Below are 11,574 nucleotides of genomic sequence, written 5' to 3'. Positions count from 1 at the left end.
TATTACACCGATCCTGGTCCCGCTGCACTGGCTACCAATTAGTTTCTGGGCCCAATTAAAATGCTGGTTTTGAGCTATAAAGCCTTAAACAGCCCAGGACCGCAATACCCCAAGGACCTCCTCTTTCCATATGAACCTACCCGGACCCTCCGATCATCTTCTGAGGCCCTCCTTTTGGGTACATCAATCACAGATAATCAGTGGTGTGATATGTAGCAATCCCACACAACTGCAACGCGGAGGAATGAAACTCCCAACACTCCTTCGTGTGCCTCCTCCTTGAGAGGTGCGGAGGGTGGAGACACGAGAGCGGGGCCTTCTCTGCAGTGGCTACCCGTCTGTGAAATGCTCTCCCCAGGGAAATTCGCCTGGCGCTTCCATTATACACCTTTAGGGGCCAGGCAACAACGTTCCTTTTCCAACCAGGCCTTTGAGTGACCAACACCCTTTTAGAATGTGGCTGTTTTTGGGGGGGACGGTGTTACTGGGTTATTGCTTTCATTTTGATTTTATATATTGTGATCTTTTCTGTCAACCGCCCTGAGATGGTATATAGGGTGGTTTATAAATTCAATAAATAAAATAAAATAAAGGAGAGCTTGCTTGCCGCATCAGGCCCAAGGGGGGCACATCTGGTCCAGCACTCTCTTCTCACAGGACCTGCCCAGATGCTCCTGGAATTCAGAGACATGTTACCTCCATTACTCAAAGTGGTAGCTGTTGTTGTTGATGAGGTCGCCTATACATGGGGGGGGGGCACGGCAGCGTGTGGAACCACCCAATTTTTAATTATTATTCTTACCTGTCAGGGTATTTTGCATGAGCACTGTCAGTTTCCTTCTGTGAAATATGTATTCTGCGGTGTCCATGGCAGTTCCTTAAGATTTCCAAATGTGCTCCCTGGCCCCCCAAGAGCTTGAGAGACAACCAGGGCTGGTCTACTTTGCCGGACTGTCGGGAAGATAAAATTGGCGAGGGAGCAGAAGGTCAATGTCCCCTTCCCTTCGCTCTTCGGACGAAAACCAGCAATCGTGAAAATTGTGGCAACACAAGAACAGGCCTGTTCGGTGGTGGCTCCATGTTTGTGCAATGCTCTCTCCAGGGACGCTCTCACCTGAAGCCATCATAATATCGCTTTAGGCACCAGGCAAAGCCTTTCCTCTATAACCAGGACTTTGGCCTTTTAACTACCTGTGGCCTTTTAGAACTGGGTGTGAAGTTTTTAATGTGTTTCCTTCCCTGCCCTCCGGTTTTAATGCATCTATGTGGGTTTCATTTTTTTTGCAATTTGTGTTGCGTTGCCATAAGTCCTGCAGCAGCAACTGCTGGTGCTTCCAGGCTGCTGGGGGAGAGACTTGCCATCATTTCCCTCCCGGACATTTGCCTTCTGCTGCCATCAGCCTCCTCTAGAGTAGGGCTAGGGGAGCCCGTTGCATGTCCTGTAGTTCTCCCCCTGCACTGCATTAAAACAAAACTCCTTGGTTTGCAAGACCCTTAACAAAACCTTTAAAGTCGGTTAACTCTTTGTTTTGCTTTCTGTTTGTAAGCCTAGATTGTTGTTGTAATACTGGATTTATTCTGTGTTTCCCAAACTGTTGATTCCTGGTCATTTCTGAATAGGCTGACATGCAATGCATTTCGTATAATTTGATGTGTTTTTTTTGGCTGCAAGCCACTTTGGACACAGCCGATTGTGGGGAAAGCAAGTAAATTCAACCAACCCATTTAATAAATGATAAAATCATATTTTTTTAAAAAAAATCAACAGCCGACACAGCAGAGCTCCAGACCAAGAACACACTTTATTCCAGGGTTACAACCACCATTTCACCATTTCCCGAGCTAGCCACAGAACCACACGGATGGCTCAAGTGCCGTTAACGTCCCCCTTTTCAAAAAAAAATTCTACAAGCCTATTTTTTTTCTTCTTCCAAGACGACGGTCACTACTAACACGACATTTACCAAGAAGGAAACCCAACAGCGCTTTCTAGCACCACTTTCCAGGTGGGACGTGATCATTATCATCATCATCATTAATCATCACTATTATTATTATTCATTCTGTTGCTGCACCTGCGGAGAAAAACTGTCAAGCATTGGGAGAGGTTTAGAAGAAAGGGGTGGGTGGGGGGGTGCTGCCCCCCCTCCCCAGGCCCTCTGCTGGCCACAATCTGTGGAGTTTGTACCTGAGAAAGAGTTTTATTTTTATTTTTTTAATTATTATAATATTTTATTTTTAAGTCTTCGACAAACCACACACCCACGCACACACACCCACGGAAGCAAAATTACAGGCGGCAGGACTGCGGAGGAAGGAGGGGGGAAGAGGTTATTCACAGCGGAAAGGAACCGGAGGGGAAGAGAAGCAAGCTCCAGACATCTCTAATGCACTAACATCGCACACATTTCTTCTTCTTCTTCATGTGAATTCACCACTGAGCACCATTTTTTATTTTTACGTTCTCCCCCTTACAGACACAACATCCCAACCCACCCCAACCCGAGAAAGAGAGAGAGAAAAATCATATAAACTGCTCCGAGAGAGAGTCAGGGCAAGAGGAAGCATTGGAGAGAGAGAGTTTGTGCTTGGAAGTCAGAAGGAAGGGCGGCGGGCAGGTGGGCAGTCTGCTTACGGACCCCCTGCCCGGCCTCCCTGGGGTTGTAGTCAGAGACGCAGCAGGTTTTGATCCTGCCGGACTCTGGGTCCTGAGGAAGGTTTTCTATATTTATTTATTTTTGCCTGAAAACATTTGTAAACTCTTGAGTAGCACTTGAGGCCAGGCTGGTCCCCATGGGCATGGGGTAGGGGGCCCCTGCGGGCAAGGCGAGAGAAACGCCCGTCCGAACTGAGGACAGGCGCGAGACAAAAAAAAAATAAGGGTTTTTTTCGGGGAGCAGACACTGGCAAAGATTTCGGAGGAGCTGGCATGGTGGAGGGTTTTCTGCGTGGGGCCGGATTCTGCACCCCACTGTTCCCTGCTTTGAGAAAACCAGAGTTCTCGACAGCCGAGGCTCTCCTTGGCACGGGCGAAGCGCCAACCAGAGGGCCCTGGACGTCAAAGTTTCCTAGCCAGGGCTTTGCCCCGAGACACGTGACGAAAGACATGAGTAGCTTGAGGCATGGGCAGAGTGCTTTCTGCGCCACGCTGGGTGAGGAAGTGGTGGCAGGGCTTCCGGGTAGAAATCAAGTGTTCGTCAAGTCCCAAAACCTCTCCGTATGACATTTGGCACGGCTCCCTGTTTCTGGGAAGGAAATAGCAGGTGGGACTCGGGTTCAAGACCCCAGTGCTGCAGCTCCGTCCCAGAAGAACGTGGGCTGAAATGGAATACGTACTTCACAGCCATCTCCCTGGTTGAGCTTGGGCGGGAGATTTTCCCAGCACAACCTGGAGGTTTAAACCTGCAACCTTCTGCACTCAAAGCCTTCCCTCCGAGCTCCTGCTCTGCATGCAGAAGGCCGTAACGGTCACCGCAGCGCATGCAATTTGTGCAACCGCGTCATCTCTGGATTTCTCACCAACACCGGGGGAAACCAGAAGGACTGCCAACTCTTCAACCGGCTGTCACAGTGGTGCCTTTACGGGGCAGCGCGATACGGGGATTGGCTCTCCACGCTCAGAACAGATTCTGGCGTCTAAACAAACACGGGCAATGGCCTGATCGCGGGTCGAGCTATGGGCACATCTAGACTGGCGCAGCTCTTATGCAAGAAGGAAGTTACACATGCAAGAAGGAAGTTGCCTTGTATCAGACCATTGGTCCATCTAGACCAGTACTGTCCACACTGATTGGCAGCTGCTCTCCAGGGATTTCAGCCTTTCCCTACCTGAAGATGCTTTTGGGGACTGAACCTGACGACCTTCTGCACGCAGGGCAAATATTCTATCCCTCAGCTAGGACCCTCTCCAGAGTCTTCCCCATCACCTGCCACCGAGTCCTTTTTTAAAAGGAGGGCACCAGAGATTGAACTTTGGCATGCAGACCAGGCACGGAGGAGCATGTGAGGGCAGCGATGGGGGAATCGGACCCACAGGAGAGGATCTTGGCGACTCCACAACTGCCCCCTACGGGGCTGCGTCACGAAGGGTCCACAGACCCCAGCATCCCCACGGAGGCTGCAAGGACCCTGGAATGCATCTCTCAGGCGTGGCTCCACCACTCACACTGCAACCTCGGGAGTGGAGGCCTTTGTGTCGTTCAGGCAGCAAGGCCCCTCCCCAGAATCGCAGAACTTTAGAGTTGGATGGGACCCCAGCGGTCATCCAGTCCAACCCCCTTTCAATGCAGGAATCGCAATGCAACAGGGAAACGGACAGCTGCAGAGACTGCAATCTGGCTTTGCACATGCACTAACCAGGTGAATGAAATCCAGAGCAGCAATTAAAGGGGACTCAAATGCAAATCCTGGCCAAGACAAGTCAATAATAATAATAATAATAATAATAATAATAATAATAATAATAATAATAATAATAATTATTATTAATACCCCACCCATCTGGCTGGGTTTCCCTAGCCACTCTGGGCGGCTTCCAACAGAACATTAAAATACAGTAACCTATTAAACATTAAAAGCTTCCCTAAACAGGGCTGCACAATTCAAAGTATTGGTGCTGACTTTTAAAGCCCTAAACGGCCTCGGTCCAGTATACCTGAAGGAGCGCCTCCACCCCCATCGTTCTACCCGGACACTGAGGTCCAGCTCCGAGGGCCTTCTGGCGGTTCCCTCACTGCGAGAAGTCAAGTTACAGGGAACCAGGCAGAGGGCCTTCTCGGTGATGGCACCCACCCTGTGGAACTCCCTCCCACCAGATGTCAAAGAGAAGAACAACTACTAGACTTTTAGAAGACATCTGAAGCCAGCCCTGTTTAGGGAAGCTTTTAGTGTTTAACAGTGTTTAACAGACTATTGTATTTTAATACTTTGTTGGAAGCTGCCCAGAGTGGCTGAGGAAACCCAGCCAGATGGGTGGGGTATAAATAAATTATTATTATTATTATTATTATTATTATTATTATTATTATTATTATTTCCTACCTCACAGGGTTGTTGTGCGGCGATAAAACAGGAGAAAGAAGAACCACACATGCCGTCACAAAACTCCTGGGGTGGAAGGTGAGATAATCACTTGGCAGATCCAGAGCTCTCTTGCAGAGAGCCAGGACGAAACAGAACAGCCACCTTTAAACCTGCAAGTAACATTCAGACAATCTAGCATCCGAATGATATTTTGCAGTTTACCTGAACGGCACGTTCATCAAAAATATCTCCATCCTCGGAGGCTTTTAAGCAGAGGTCAGGTGGCCATCTGTCAGGGATGCTTTAGCTGAGATTCCTGCATTGCAGCGGGTTGGACTAGATGACCACCGGGGTCCCTTCAAACTCCCAAGATTCTACGATTCTGTGATTTCTGGTGGTGTCCAGATGAGGATAAAGGGATTGTCCCAAGCGCAGCAGTGGTCCTTTGGGAGTTCCTAGAGCTCTGGGAATGCGAGGGGGCTTTCTAAGATTAGCAAATATAATTAGCAAAACTCGCTGTGTCTAAAATAAACGGGGAATGGAGATTGCTCTAGGGAAGGGATTTTTTTGTATTAAAAAAAACAGCCCTGAAAACTAGGCTCAGCTGTTTTGAGGGGTGCAGGGAGACAAGAAGAGGCCTGGGATCCTGCAAAGGCAACGATCGGTGGCTGAATTTCAGCCACAGATAAGGCCTAGCCTCTGCTTTCAGTGCCAGGGTTCAGCAATTGTGCTCCAGCCCCCATAATACATTTCTGAGCTGCCAGTCAGTGCAGGCTATACTGAGGCAGATGGCCTCGAGGTCTGACTCAGTATAGGGCAGCTTCCTTTGTTCCCACATAAATGAGACCCGAGCAGAAAAATGCCCTGGTGGATTCTGCCTCATGGGGTTGGAAGGGACACCAAAGGTCATCTAGCCCAGCCCCCTTGCTATGCATGTTCATTCGCATTTGCGCATGGTGTTTCTGGGTGCCCTAGTGCCTTGCAGAGAGTAACAGAGTGAGGCAGCTGTGGAGGGCAACGGCTTCTGCCTTTCCTTACCCTCCCAGCTGCCCAAAAGTTGCTCATCCATTGGCACAATTTATCCCTGAACACAGGCTCCTGAATTGCAGGCGGACGCCTCCTCAAGTGCCGTGCTTGAGGGAGATTCCTGCCTTGCAGCGGGTTGGACTAGATGACCATCAGAACCCCCAGCCAACTCTACCATTCTATGATCCCTTGCAGAGGGAGAAGCCCTTTTGGAGAAAGCCCATTCGCCAGGCGGGTGGCAGGTCCTGTACAATTTGTAAACCAGACCAACGGCAAGCGGCTGATTCCATGAATGGCATTTTCCTGCAACATTCCCCAACTTGGCGCCCTCCAGGTGTTGTGGGCTGCAACTCCCAGTTCTCTGAGCACCACCTGGGAAAACAACTGCTGGAGCTTTTGCTCCCCGTGGAGGTTTCCACGCTCCAGCCAGTTGCACACATCAAGTTTAAATCATGCCCTACGCACTTTGCAATAATGAGCTGCGATTCCTGCATTGCTGGGGTTGGACTAGATGACCCCTGGGTCCCTTCCCACTCTACAGTTCTGATTCTATAAATGTGAACGTAACACTTAATGCCGGTCAGAATGTCCATTTGGCTGGCAAATGCTGTGCTCTCCCCTAACCAGAAACATGCACAAATTTAACAAGCGTGCCCAAAGAGGTCCAAAATGTGGTTTACAATGCCTTCCAGGCGTTAAGTCAAGTTTCAACTCCAATTTCCTCATCTAGGCCTGCCTTCCCCTAAGCAGCCTCTCCCCCCAGGCATAAAACCTCCACATGCTGTATGTACGGCAGACCACAACTCCCATCAGCTCCGGCCAGCTGCCCTAGAATAAAACTACAATTCCCAGAGTTCCTTGCTGGAGGGAGTAACCCTTTCATAAGTCACCTTAAATGTGCAGCGCAGGGAACGCCTGTATTTGGGGATGGGAAAGTGAAGCTGGAGTTTTGCGATCTGTAAGGCTAAACTGGGTTAATTGCCACAGCTTGGGAATCACAGTTCTGCAAAGCTCCGGGCAAGACCTCAGATAACTAGAATCCCTGGAGTTTACTGCAGAGGGGATGTAGATCAGGGACAGAACACCTCTGCATGCAGAAGGTCTCGGTTTTAATCCCTGGAAACTGGGCTGGGAGAGAGAAACATGTGTCCGAATCAGGAATCCAGACTCATGAGGACTGGGGTCTTGACTTATTTTAAAAAGAGAGGCCACAGTTCAGTGGCAGAACAGCTGCTTTGCATGCAGAAGGTCTCAGGTTCCATCCACAGCAGGGCTAGGGGACGTCCCCTGCCTGTCACCCAGGAGAACTGTTGCCAGTCAGTGTCGGCAGTATTCAGCTAGGGTCTGTATTGGCAGTCAGTGTCGGCAGTATTGACCAAGGGTCTGACTCAGCGCAAAGCAGTTCCCTAGACGTTCCTCCCTATGGAGGGGCTTCAGCCGGGGCTATGGGTGCTGCGACCACAGGACAAATCTGGCTGTCCCAAAAAGGCACCGAAAAATGCCAGTGTTGGAGGCACGCTTCCCTGCCAAGAAACCTGCCTTCCCTCCCCAGGTGGAAGGGGCAGGACCTGCCTTGCTACTTCCACTGGGAGCGGTTGCCAAAGGGCACCTCCTTCCACCTCGCTGCCTGACCACAGCCCATTGCCGTATCTCCCAGGCAGCTTTCAAGGCTCCCTTGCCAGCCGTACCCTCCTTGCAACGAGCCGGCCATGCCTTGAGCTCCTCGCCCACCAGAGCCAGTGGGATTTCCCTGCCCTGAGCTGGGAAGGCGCTGGCAACACAGAGGGACCCAACCCAGGCAGAAAACCTCCTTGCTGCTAGCCAGCCACCGAGACGTCGACTGCCCTCCTTTCCGCCAGGGAAGCCGCTGGGTAGCCTCTGCCGACAGCCAGCAGGGAGGCTGGATTTGACCTTCGGTGAAAGTCATGGCCCCCCAGAGGTTGGGGGTGTTGCCCTCTATCCCTCTCAGGTGGGCCTGAGCTTCCCGTCCCAGGGAACCCCACCCTGAGAGATTCCCTGGAGCTAGCAATCTCCTTGGCCAATACCCAGAGAGGGTGGAACGTGGCAACACAGAGGGAGTGGCAAGGAGGGAAGGATGCCAACAAGACCCCGGTCTGCTTTGGATGCAGCACGCGAGAGGAAGAAGGGACCCACGGCTCATGCCCGTGGCATGCACCTCTAGGGGGAATCGGGGAGGGTGGCATTTTTGGGTGTCGGTGACAGGAACCGGCTGCCCACGAGAAGAGGGCATGTGCGAGCATCGGATCCACGTGAACACCACGTGGGCGCCGCCCGGCTGTGCTTTTCCCCAACCCAGTTCGGGAGCGTGTTTTTGTGCGGAAAAGAAAACAAAACAAAAAAGTTATTGTGAAACGAGGACCCGGAAGCCCTGCCCACACTGGGTGCAAGACGGGCGGCAAATGTTCCTGAACATCTCTCTGAACGCGACGCGATCCAACGGGGAGGATCTTTTTCCTGGGAGCCATTTAAAATGGAACAGAAGGGGGAAAGGATGGGCAGTTTGGGGGGGCGGGTGTCAGGTAACCGAAGGACAAAATACACCCCCCCCACACACACACCCCACACCCCCGGCTGCCCACCGCAAGACAAGCGCTGAAATGGCACGGAAATCAAAGTGGAGAATTGGAAGCTTGCAAGAGGAATAAGGAGCCGAAAGGAAGGAGCGTGGGCAAGCAGGAGAAGAGGAGAGGAATGGATCGGTGTGGAAACTGGGGGAGGGGGGGCGACCTCCGCCGTGGATGGCGGAGGAGCTGGCAAGCAGCTGCGAGGAGGAAGAGGCTGGGGGTGTGGGGGGGGGGGGAGACGGCTGGAGAGGCTTGCAATGGGGGGGGGGGACCTGATTAGACAGTCAAATTTCATGGGTAAATACACACTGCATCGAGCCCGGATCCCTCCGTGGCTCGTGGGGGGCGAGAGGAGATGAGGAGCCCAGCCCCGGCACGCCAGCCCTGCCAAGCCAGAGGGTGCCGGCAAAGTGGGTGTGTGCAGAGCGGGGGATGGGCTGATGGAGAGCTCGCCTTTGAATGCAGCCAAGGCAAGAAAATGGAGATACCTGATTCCTGCATGTAAACAGCTGGGTTTCTTTTTCTTTTTTTGAGACAACCTGATTGCGGAGAAGTGAGAGTTTACCTGGCTAAGGGATTCAGTACGTGAAGACTAAGTCTGAGATGCTGGACATCAGCCAGTCCCCAGCGATCATCTCAGTCACCTCCGGGGTGCAATAATCCGGGAACTCAAAGTGAGACGTGGCGCCCAGGGGGAAGAGGTCCAGGTCTTTGTCGAAGACGGACCAGTCCGGCGTCCCACAGGGCGTGTTCGGCTGGGCTCGGGCAGGCAGGAAGCTCAAGAGCTCTTCTTCAAACTCTTCGTCCGACGAGGCGAAGGAAGACAGCGGGGAGCGGGTGGACGCTGGGGACGGGGTCTCCGAGGACCTCGCCTGGTCCGAAAAGGGCTTGGCAGCAGCAGCAGCAGCACCAACCTCGTGGTCCTTTGGGTCGCCAGAACTGCCCACCCACGCTCCTTTCTCGCCGCTCGCCGGCAGCACGTGCCAGAACTCTTTGCCAGGAGTTTTCGGGCCGTCGTCAAAAGGCGCCTCCATCAGCCGTGCTTCCAGCGGGTCGTCATCCAGCTCGGGCGTCGAGCGTCCCTCCTGGCTGCCGCTGCCACCCTGCTTGGGGGGCTGCCTTCTGCCGGACGCCACCCTCCCGAGGACGGAGGGCTTGATCTTGACCGAGACCCTGGGGCGGGACTTAGCAGTGCCCACCTTGCCCTTCTTCCTGGGCCGGTACTTGTAGTCTGGGTAGTCAGCCATGTGCTTCAGTCGCAGCCGTTCTGCCTCCTTGACAAAGGGGATTTTTTCCGAGTCCTGAAGGAGCTGCCAGCGCCGGCCAAGGCGTTTGGAGATCTCAGCATTGTGCATGTCCGGCCACTGGTCCATGATTTTCCGCCGCTCGTTCTGGGACCACACCATGAAGGCGTTCATGGGGCGTTTGATGTGCCCGCTGGGAGTCTTGCACCAGCCCGGCTCCCCTTTGGCATCCTTCAGCAGCAGGGCATCCTTGGGGCACACCTCCCGCTTGCCCTCCGACCCCCGGCTCCGCACGCTCCTCTGCTGGACCATCCTGCCCCCCTCGTCTTCCACGTTCCAGGCGCCGCTGAGCCCCGGGTTATTTTCTCATCATCCGGCGAGGGGTGGGCGGATCTGCCGCTCGCTCGTCCGGGTGCTCCTCTCTCTCTTCCCCCACGCCCACCCTGGCTGCCGGCGAGCTCTGCCTGGGCGTCCACACCCCCCTTTTAACTCAGTCGCTGAAGCAGCTGGCTGGCAAATTGACAGAAGTGGTTGTGGCACCTCGCCTGTGGCACCTTCCGCAGGCGCCAGACGAGCGGCGAAGGGAGCCGGGCCGGCGGTGGAGAGAGAGAAAGAAAGAAAAAGAGAGGGGGAGAGGGGTGATCTTTGGCAAGAAAAGCTGGCCGGAGGGCAGGAAGGGGTGGTTGAACGTCCGCTTCAGGCAGGCGAGCCCTTTGGGTGCTGAATCGCTCGGGAAGGCGAAGGAGAGTCGCGACTTCGCTGCTCGGCTGCTGAGCTTCCAAGGCAAGACCTGAGAACGAAGGAAAGAAGGGAACAGCAGAGGGTCTCGGTCTTTTGCCCCTCGGCTGCCCTCCACGCCTCTCTCTCTCTCTTTCCCCAGCCAGGCAGCTCACGCCCACCCCTCTCGCTGGCTCCTCTCGGCTGCCTTCTCTTATAGCCCATCCCCGCCGACAGCCCCCTCCTCCTCCTCCTCTTCCCCCCTCCCAGACGGGCCCCTCCCCTCCTGCACAGTCTACGGGCTGCTGCACACACATTGCTCGCTCGGAGTAAACACCCAGGTGCTCATTCTGTCAATGGGAAGCCCCGCCCACCCGGGGACGTCATTGGTTGCAGGGCAGGAATGGAGGATTTGCATCCCCCAATAGGGGCGCAACGGGGAAGGAGTTGCTGGAGAGAATGTCAAAAACTTTCTCGCCTCCGCCACCATCCTAAGCACAGACCACCGCCCCCTCCACAGCCCACCCAGAGCATATCTGTTACCTGAGACCGGACCCCCCACCAATGCTCTCTCTGTTTCCTTGCCCCCTTGTTTGCTGTTTTTTTCTGCAGGGAAAGGAGAAAGGAGCTTTTGCAAAAAATATTTCAGATTCCTCAGCGTCAGGAAATTGTGCGCAAATATGCTCTGTGTTTGTGTGTGTGTTTGGAGGAATGGATTGAGAGAGAGAAAAAAGGTGTTTTAAACCTCGACCCAAGACAGCACGGGCAAATGGAGTCTCCTTCTTTGGAGGTCTTTAAGCAGAGGCTTGACAACCATATGTCAGGAGTGCTCTGATGGTGTTTCCTGCTTGGCAGCGGGTTGGACTCGATGGCCCTTGTGGTCTCTTCCAACTCTATGATTCTATGATTCTATGAAATGCCAACTTTTCAACTGCTGCAAAACGATGCCTGCAGATAAAAGGCAGAGCTGCAGAGGTCAG

The 11,574-nt window shown here is 53.3% G+C and overlaps 1 protein-coding gene across 1 annotated transcript; it reads right to left on the bottom strand.

Moving 5' to 3' along the window:
• Positions 1–8,887: 8,887 nt before the first annotated feature.
• SOX12 (SRY-box transcription factor 12) lies at positions 8,888–11,134 on the bottom strand. Its single transcript, XM_081867087.1, has one exon. It carries the CDS (start codon positions 10,187–10,189, stop codon positions 9,212–9,214), a length of 978 nt encoding a protein of 325 aa, XP_081723213.1. The 5' UTR covers positions 10,190–11,134; the 3' UTR covers positions 8,888–9,211.
• Between the last annotated feature and the right edge of the window lie 440 nt (positions 11,135–11,574).

The sequence above is a fragment of the Podarcis erhardii genome (assembly GCF_964252035.2).
Source record: "Podarcis erhardii genome assembly, chromosome: 6".
Classification (NCBI taxonomy): Eukaryota; Metazoa; Chordata; class Lepidosauria; order Squamata; family Lacertidae; genus Podarcis; species Podarcis erhardii.
The sequence above is the reverse complement of the archived record's forward strand: the minus strand, read 5'-3'. Positions and strand labels throughout refer to the sequence as shown.

Excerpts from the sequence above, each read along its gene's own strand:
- SOX12 (XM_081867087.1), bottom strand. The coding sequence starts at position 10,189 with ATGGTCCAGCAGAGGAGCGTGCGGAGCCGGGGGTCGGAGGGCAAGCGG.